The sequence below is a fragment of the Glarea lozoyensis genome (assembly GCF_000409485.1).
Source record: "Glarea lozoyensis ATCC 20868 chromosome Unknown GLAREA14, whole genome shotgun sequence".
NCBI classification, from domain to species: Eukaryota; Fungi; Ascomycota; class Leotiomycetes; order Helotiales; family Helotiaceae; genus Glarea; species Glarea lozoyensis.
In genome coordinates this window covers 1,203,495-1,213,016 of record NW_007360988.1, presented here as the reverse complement: position 1 = coordinate 1,213,016, position 9,522 = coordinate 1,203,495, and the positions used below count along the sequence as shown (strand labels likewise).

Below are 9,522 nucleotides of genomic sequence, written 5' to 3'. Positions count from 1 at the left end.
GGTCACTAGCTAACACATTTGCAAATTAGAAGAAACAGCACAAACTACATCGGCATTCGAGCAAGTGACGAATACTCCCTCGTTTCACCTCACCCCCAAAGAAAATACCCTCCAACAAATTCCGTTTATTCCTCACCCAGAAACAACCGCCCCAATTCCAAGCCATTGCTCTCCCAAATATCCTTCGCCATCCCCATCTCAAACCACTCCGCCTTACTAATACTCGCCTCAAACTCCAATTCCACTCCAAACTCCCTGGCACCCTCCTTCGCTCGCTCTAGTTGCGTCCATGGCCACCCGATCACTTTCCTCTTGTCCGATCTACTCACGTATGCTCGGCCTCTGAAAACGTCGTAGTTGAGTATGATCTTGTAACGTGCGTCTGATGAGGTCTCTTGTCGTGTTTCTGCGAATGCGATGAACCAGTCGCTGGTTTCGGCGGTGAAAGCGGGTGGGTTTTGAACGTAGCGGGGCGGGGATTGGTAGCAGTGGGATGGAAAGGGGAGGGTTAGGATTTTGAGGGAGGATGGGAGGAGGGTGGAGGGTGAGGGGGTGGGTTCCTTGGATGGCTTAGATGGACGGGTGGATGGCTTAGATGAATCGTCTAGGGTTATAAATCTCCAGGCGGGGAAGGTGAGGTGGGTTAGCCTTTTGAAGGTGGAGAGGTCCGGGAGGCCGTTGCAGATGTCGGGCAGCTCGATGGTTTGAAGTGTGTCGCGGTGCGGGTTCAGGATCCTTTCAAGGGCTGCTTTGTCGTAGCCATAAGGCGTGGAACCGCCGTGGATAGAGAGGTGAGATAGCGCGATCGGCCAGATGAATATCTTTTCGTAGAGCACGGGGAGATCGGCGTCGATGTAGAGGCGCAGAGTCGTTATTGCGCCGGTGCGTGCCCATCGCCAGGGGGTTTCGGTTCTCCTTTTGGGCGACGGCGAATCGTCTGAATCGCGATGTGTGCTACCGACCGCCTGCGTCCATTCATCGTCCATGTAGTGGAATATCAACGTCTTCAAGTAGGGCAGTTTGAGGGCCGCGATGGGGATTCTGGGACTGTCGAAGCGGGCTTCTAGTGTTCGGAGATTGAGTAGTTTGGGGAGGACCTGATAGAGGGAACCTTTGTCGATACACACGTTTGTTCGAATACTTTGGATCCCTAGGCAAAGTTTTAGAACCTCGACAAACTTTTCGATTGCTTTCTTATCTTGTGCTAGGTATTGCAAATCTGTCCTAGGTTTCATCTTCCTCTGGCCAATTTCTCCTTCGTTGCCAAGATAAAACTCTACGGTTTGCGGATACCATTTGATTCCTGGCCTTAATTTCGTAGCCAAGAGGAATAATCGCACGTTTTGAGATCCTCCGGTCTGTTTGTGTTGCATGAATTTGAGGTGCCGGTAGAGAAGTGGCTCGTAGACATGTCGCCAATGTGGACATACGTGTGATGGATTTGTGGCATTGCTTGATACTGGGTAGAAATCATGAGGGTTGTAGGAGAAAATGTTCAGGAGGATCTCGGTTGGGAGGAGGTTTATGTAGTTTGGTGTTGGTATTGGTGTTGGTGTTGTTGGGAGGTCTGGATCAGCCGAAGGGGGAAGGAAGAAAGGCGAATCAGGCGATTCGGGAGGTACGCTGTCTTTTTTGGTGTGGGCTTGTTTCGGTCGAGGGATTTTTGAAGGGGGAGTAATTGACTGATATTGCGTAGAGGGAGTCGGAGAGGTAGCATTGGGTTGGTTGTTGAGGAGGTAGGTGGTTCGGGATTGTAGAGGTTGATTGTCGTTTAACGCAGGACTTGACTCTGGTTCGACCATGTTGAACGATTTAAATTCCGAAGCGCGTTTTATGTGAGGACGAGAGAAATGATTGGTGTTCCCTAAAATTCAATTGTCTTCGAATTGTTGAGTCTTGAGACATTGAATTTTGACATCTCATGAATAACTTATATCTCGTCGACCATCGGTGACCATTCGAGCAAGCTGAGCCTCATTCGCTTAATCCGAGCTGCTGCCTTTGCATGCCTAGAACAAAGTTCACAGAAATCCTCCATAAAATTAAGCGAGCCGGGGTTTTAATCCAAAAATTTGTTGGTAGTAGCACAACCAGCCACTGCATTTTTCTTCTCCTACCATTGTTCCAACAGATAACTGTCACAACACCTTATCATCTAGGCAATCGCCGTGGCATTTGGAAGGTAGCCTATTTGAACTGGAGAATTGGTAAAATTCATGCCGTCATGTTGTACTTTTGCTGGATATATGAAAATCTGATTGGGAAAGTCAAGGGTGGCTTGTTGGTTCAAACGGAGCGCAAATTGAAGGAGAAAGAAGTGGCGGGACTTTTAGGACTAAACGTTCCGGAATCATTCCGAGAATTGTGGATTGGTAAGATATTACAACTCTTGACGATGTCTCGAGATACTGTGCTGTGCTGCCAGTGCTGCCAGGTGGGTCGTTGATGTGAAAAATGGAGAAGTCCTGCTACGCTAGCTAGATAAAGATTAGCTTCTCGACATAACGAACAGCAAAATCGCTTTGTCATTATTGAGGAACCTCGATAATGAGAATAGAAATCAGCTCTTCGACGGAAAAAATGGAGAAGCTAGGTTTGGATAAAAGAAACATGTCTAACCTATAACTGTGTATAAGCAATGGATTGCCAATCGGGTTCAACTACTCACTCCCACCCTTTCCTCAGCAACTGATATACTTTGAAGTATTTGCAATGTAGTGAAGGCTTCTGGTCTTCTAGTACATAGCTCGGCTCTAAACGTTTAAAATGAATCCTGACATAACTTGGAGAGTGTTGGCGCTGGTTACTTATAGATTATTGGCACACGACGAAATAATGACCAAATTCTGCAAAGCAAAGGTTAGACCTCAATAGAAATTTCTCATCAAGACATTTGTACTTTTGAAAACAATTTCTCGAGAGTTCGGTTTTGAAAACCTCCCTATCGGAAGACTCGTCAACAGTGTAACCACGCAGGATAGTATCCCATGAGATTTCCCACCATTCCACCTTTCCCATCCAACAACGACAATCCCTGACTCTTCCTTTGAAACCCTAGATATGAACTAAACTCTAACTATTACTAGATTTCGGGTGTGCTCTATGTTTAATCTAGACGCGTTGTCGTCTCAGAGACTTCTGTCGGGGGCTTCCTCTGACCTTGAACTTTTAGTAGCTACGCGGTGTCAGGCTGATCAAGTCTCGCTCCGTGACTGGGAACGATTAATCTCAGGTTCTTTGCGTTATCATCGTCTCTTGATCATGCATCTGATCCCGCAGAACAGTTCCATTATCCTCCCTCTTTCTCCCGAGAAGAATTCTCGTCCGGTAGTCTCATTTTAAAGCCGTTTGACACGTCAGAGAAACCCAGCAGCATCTCGTATGTTACGTGCGTGTTCTTGAACGAAGCCAGTTTCTGGGCACTCGAAACAATATTGTGAATTTCTCGGCCGTTCACTCTAATATCGGCTAGTTTATCCACATATCCAAGTAGCTCATCGTTTGCAACATCGTTTTGCACCATTTCTACCAAGTGCTTTTTCCACATACTGGTTCGTTGCTCGGGCCCGAGCGGCTGGAAGTGAGTCGCAAAGTTTATCCTAGATTGGATTACGTACTTATTAATTATACTAGCCCGAATAATCAGGATAAGAATACCCTTGAACTCTTCCATGAATTCCACGACCATTGCCATGGCATGTGGTTCTCTGGTGGCGGAATCTGCGTTTTCGAAAAGAACAACGCAATCCCACGCCGTGCTCAACATTGCGATCTCTCTCAGGTGATTTTGCATTTCACCACCAGTTCCAAACCTCGCGAGGAGGTCGACTCGGTAGAGCGGCTTTTGGATGAGTTCCGCAATGCTTTCGGCAGCGAAAGTCTTTCCGGTACCATGCCCTCCGTGGAATAATAAATTCACCCCATGTTGCGTTCTAGCCGCTATTTTCAAATTATGGCTCTGCCTGTTAGCGATCGTACTTGATACCATGGCTTGCAAGACCTCTTTTGTTTCATCGGCAATGATTAAATCGTCAAACGGACGATGGTGCCAGATGACAGGTTTGATGTTGGAAACAGACAACACCAGCCACTTATGCGCTTGCATATCAAATCCATGGATAGTGGATGGCAGGAGAAGCTCAAAATCTTCTTCAGGGGAACAATCCCGAGCCATTAGTTCGTCTCCAAGCTCGTTCGATAGCCGGTCATTATTTCGTACAACGTTGGAGGAGGGGAACATTCTTTTGTACATTGCAATGTCTATCATGAACCTTCCTTTCTCCTGCAATTGTAAATAAGTGAACTGTTGAAATTAAGTGTAGATAGTGCTTACTATGCGCTCAGAAGCTGAGATAGACCCGGTATAAAATATGTATCGACCATACCGGCAGCTCCAGAACATTTGACCTCTGCGTTCAAGTGCTCTTTTTTCATTCGCTGTGGCATATTTGAGTGGGAACACTGGTAGATCGCATATATTGATTTCTGCATCCTTGTCACCAGGAAACTGTGAGCGAGAAATACTGAGAGTCGATCCTGTAGAGTAAAATTTCCCATCAAATTCCCACGACTTAACTGCCAGCTCGATAGCTTTTGCTTCCTGTGTTTTGGCAATAATCGGCCAGGTCCTTTGCTGGTAAGCTCTGTTGTGCTCTATATTTTCGTTTGTGTTTGGAACGAGGATGATACTACCAGGAAACTAGACGTACATGTTAGTTCTACAATAGAACCCGTACATTGTACACAGGATAATGGATATTTCAGGTTGGAATATAATCGAATATTGACTTACAAAAATGTAAAGTAAGTATCTCCACGAGATGGCCTTTCGAGCAAGAAGAACATCCACTTTGGCATACTCGGGCTCCATAAGACCGCAGATAACACCGGCAAATGCCCTGATAGATTCTTGGTATACCGAATTGACATCGTTTGTATGGAGAAAGAGCATCCTTGATTGATAAAACCACATGTATGGAGCTTGTAATTCAAGATCAACCTTGAAGTCAGGATATAGAGAAAGTTCCCCGGATGTCTTGCGTACCCCTCGAAGAGCGGCACAGAGTTCTTCTGAGAGAAGCCGTACACATTGACCAGTTGGCGGAGGTGGTATAATCCTGGATACAGGTAAAATATCGCAGCAGCGATACTCATGTAGCACCACAAATTGCAATTGGCGATTTTGTTGTCGATAGGCTTCCAAGCTTGGAATGTTCCTACGGCCGCGAAGGTGATTGATTTGCTCCTCCTGAGTAGGCTTGTCAGGGTCCAGAAATGCCCATTGATCCTCATGCTGCTGGCCAGCTAAATAGCTGGGTTTATCCAGGAAAATGAGGGCGGCAACTTCATTTGCACATCGTACCCTATGGAGGACCTGATACCTCATTTCATCACCCACAGTCCCCACAGACTCATTCTGCCCTGGAAGAACGTCCCATTCCTTGTCACTCGAGGCTGCAGATACTTCGTCCATTCTGGTCTGCTTACTTCCTTCAGCGGTCTTCCCCCCAATCAAGAACTGGTCACGAAGCTTCCATAACTGAAGACTTGCTGCATCAGACACAGCATCTATTCTTCCTAGGCGTGCTTCTTCGATATTTTCGAGTATATCAAACTCCGCTATCGACTCCACCTCTGCCTGAATCATATCTCGTTGGCGATCCCCAACGTCAAGATATCTTGTCAGACCCTCGAGATCATCGATCAAATCCTTGAGATGCTGAACCAGCTCTGTAAACTTGCTCTTATCCTCGATAGCCCACATCCCAGAATCTCGAAGTCTTGCTCCCTGCTGAATCTTTTTCGTACGATTCATCAGTTCCTGAAATTTCTGACCATAACTGGTCGCACTTAAGCGCTCCAGTTCCAACCCTGCGCCGAGGAACGGACGCGCTCTCTGCCCTCCCTGATCTTCTTTCAATCCATACTTCTTCTTGAGCTGTTTACCGTCCTTAAACAATTGAAATAATTGAGTGAGCGTTGCTTCTATGCATGGTCGCAAGCCTTCATCATCGAGCCTCGTATCGTAACCCTCGGGATCCATCATGCCACACGCGCGGCCCCATGTCGCAAGCCGCAGCTTTTGGTTACTGAACTTCGTTTCAAGAAGAACGTAGTCTTTACCCAGGTAACGTCCTTGCTGGATGAGTTTAAAGCAGTCGATGCATGTAGAGAACAAGCCGGCGAGGCCAGCCACACCGATACCTAGACCGGCGAGTTCCATAGCGTAGGACTACCGAGATTGAGATGAACGAAACCAAGATGATCGAAACTCAAGAATGTAGAATGCCAACTCAAAGAGAATTATACGTGCCATCATGACCGCAAGGCTGGGTCTGCTGCTCAACAAATGGGCTGCAGCCTGCAGCCTCATTTTCGACTGATAGGCGCAGCAACATCTCACCCATCCCAGATCAAGTAGGTCTGCGCTTTTGACAAAAAGAGATAACAGTTGGCAATCACTAGTCATATGGATTGTAAAAGGTGTATTCGTGATGAATATCTAGCAATTCTTTGTATTCACGAAGGAAATCAAGGGCGCTTTCTGAACCAATATGAATGAGTTTTCGTCACATGATACGGGCCGGTGACAGCCCGATGCGCCGAGCCACGCAATAGGACAGTCGAAGTCACATTTAGATTATAGTTCCTGCTAGGAGCTACTCTAACTACTTTCTACTTTCTTCTTTACATCGCACTTAAAAGTGGGCTTATTTATTTATATGGGAAATCAGCTAGTAAAACTAGCCAAAGTGTGTCTACAACTCTAAAAGGAAATCTGTGCTTCGCTCATCGTTTCATAGTCGATGAACTGGCATGTAGAGATTTAAGCATCTCTTTACACCTCACTCGACGGGTTTGGACTCTAACTCCTAAGGTTTGGGCACCGAACAATTGGTGTGACGAATCTGCTTAAGAAAGAACTGTAAGAGGTTAATACATGTACGCGAGTTTAATAAATGCCATCGTTCCGTAACAATCAAAAGATATTCTGGTGTAGAAAGATGGACAAATTCTCTAAAGCTTTACTCAGCGACTCCTTACGCCAGAGTATTGGTCTTTCATGCCGATAGAAGTCAGCTACTTCAGAGAAACATCACTCTGGATGTGCAGTTTCAGAGACTCCGAGTAGCGTTGCAATGTCGGTGGGGAACCTTCGTGAGACTGAAATAGGTATAGGTTGTGATGGCATTATCTTCAATGATCTCTTTTGATAGCTGAACATGATTTGTGAGAGATACTGCCAAGATCTTGTAAAAGAAATGCTCAATGTTGAAAGATGGAGTCAAGAGTATCAATCTCTTGACCAGTATTTCCCCTACCCCGTTCCAAAACCACGACTTCAAGCTGTAACAGTAACTGATAACACAGAACCGAGCCCTTAAAATAACGTTTCGAAAGAACACGAGTATTAGATAACCTATAAAGGTAAACGATACGTCCTTTTCATATGTTTTGTTGCACATCGCATTAGACGACGTGCTTCTGCTTTCTGAATCATGAAGATGCGATAAGCGAGCTTGGGCCGAGGTTCGGTGAGTCGTGCTAAGCGGTGTGAATTCAGGGGTAAAACCAAAAGCATGTGATGAGATTGTATGGTACGCTGAGGATAATAATAGAAGTGTGTATAGAAAGATTGATAAAGAGGATATTATTGGAGGATGGTGAGGCTTGTTCGGCCACGAAAAGAAGAAGTGGCAAGCAAGTGTACAAAAACGTAAAGTTACGAGCAGACCAATTCTCTGGGTCGCCACTACATATGCAGCAAACCCAAGTTCTTGGGACGGGGATAAATGGATAGATGGCAAAGCGTACTCCGTATGTTCTGGATAAATTCGTAGACCGTGTTGTTGGGAGCTGGAGAGGGGGTTAAGTGTCCTGGGTAAATTCCAATGCGGAGAGAGCAAGTCAAGAAGACGTTAGTCTGGAGCTATAACTTAAGCGTTGACGCCGTGGCGGGAAGATGCTCTAGTCTTGCTTCTTTTGTGACGTTTGATGGATTGTAAATACTGGTGGCAACTTGAGGGGACTTCTGGCCAGATCAAGCGAGGTTACTTGATTGGCTGACTGAATAGTACGAGGATTTGAGCTAAAGCAGAATTTGGATCTTGCGCGTTCGCACATCCACGCGACAAATCCATTGACGAGGATACAGCATACGCCATGACATTGCGGCGTCGAATATGGCTTTGAGGATGTGAACTTTATTCCGACGACGAAGACGACGGGGTTGCGGGAAGCGCTCGAATTGCGGTTGAGACGGACCGTTTCGTTTGCGCTGAACGAAATCTGAGATGAAGGACGGGAACTGGGTCGAGATTGATTACAGTACTTCGCCGTCGAAACATCGCGAGCGGAATGCGCGACGCGCTGGACTACGGATTTGGAAAGATATACTGGGGAATACGGCGTTGCGACGGGTTGAGAGTCTGGTGGGGAGGATCTGGATCCTTTGGGGGACAGCCAACGAGAAGGAGGGGTTCACATGTACTGTTCCCCGGATTCTGGCGATCAGAGTGGCGAGAAGCATGTTGGAGGCATGTTTTTGACACTACAGCGCTGATCGTGAAGAGGGGTGCAGTCACTACTGGCATTTTTGCAATCACTGGCATTTGAAATACTTCCTGAGAAGTTATCCTCGGTGGCTTTGCTCGTACAACACCAGGTTGCGATGCAATGCATGCTCAATCCCATATGCTGCTTCAAAACTACGGGTGGCTTGCTTGCAATGGCAGCGGCGTAGAAGGAGGGCGGGCAAAGAATCCAAGTGGATGAGAAAGCTGCCGACTTCCACCTTCCCGTGCTCTTTTGTTGTTCTTGTGTTATGGTGGTCAGCAGATGGCGAGTATTGGCCGCTCGGTATTGGTAGCCAAAACTAGTCCATCGAGTGATGGAACTGTGGCCATTTCAATGATGACTGGATTCCCATCTGAGCCGCTTGCTCCCAGAGGAACTGATATGCGAACTCGCTGATATGACTCTTTCAAAGTCACTCACGAGTCACTTTTCGTGTACACACGGGTACAAAGTACGGACGAGCACTTCTCCATCTCGTAAACTGATCACAAGCTCAAGCGAGTTTCTTCTTCAATCTTGGAGACGCGGACCGATCCTTGCGAACTGCGCGCTTACAGAGAGCCTCTTTGAGATTGATTTCCCCAATGTGGAGAGCTGGAGAAGATGTCGGGGTATGTACCAACTTCTCGGGCCAGTTTCCAGCAATACTTGCTCCCCAGCTCAGATGATTGGTATGTACGTGTCCTCCGTGGGATACTGAAGCATGGCAATTCAGTAATATTCAGCATGTTGTCTCATTTTGGAGTTGGGGTGTCAGTGAGTTTCGACACGTGCTTGTCGTAAACCAATTCCAGGTCAATTCCGATCGGTTTCGACAACTTTAGGAAAAGTCTACGAAGTGGATAACAGATTTCCCGTCTTGCGGATAGAAATCTGTCACATGAATGGTCCGTTTCATGTTGCCAATAAATCTTATTCTTTGCATACAATCCACTTTTAGCGATC

General features: G+C 46.5%; 2 protein-coding genes across 2 annotated transcripts; both read right to left on the bottom strand.

The window, feature by feature from the left end:
• Positions 1-125: 125 nt before the first annotated feature.
• Positions 126-1,802, bottom strand: GLAREA_06989 (uncharacterized protein; the record flags this gene model as incomplete). Its single annotated transcript, XM_008080937.1, has 1 exon — positions 126-1,802. One exon carries the CDS (start codon positions 1,800-1,802, stop codon positions 126-128), a length of 1,677 nt encoding a protein of 558 aa, XP_008079128.1.
• A 1,487-nt stretch (positions 1,803-3,289) lies between these two features.
• On the bottom strand, positions 3,290-6,223 carry GLAREA_06988 (P-loop containing nucleoside triphosphate hydrolase; the record flags this gene model as incomplete). The annotated part of the gene is made up of 3 exons (XM_008080936.1): positions 3,290-4,282; positions 4,334-4,699; positions 4,793-6,223. The coding sequence occupies 3 exons, from the start codon at positions 6,221-6,223 to the stop codon at positions 3,290-3,292; spliced, it is 2,790 nt and encodes a 929-aa protein (XP_008079127.1).
• Positions 6,224-9,522: the final 3,299 nt, after the last annotated feature.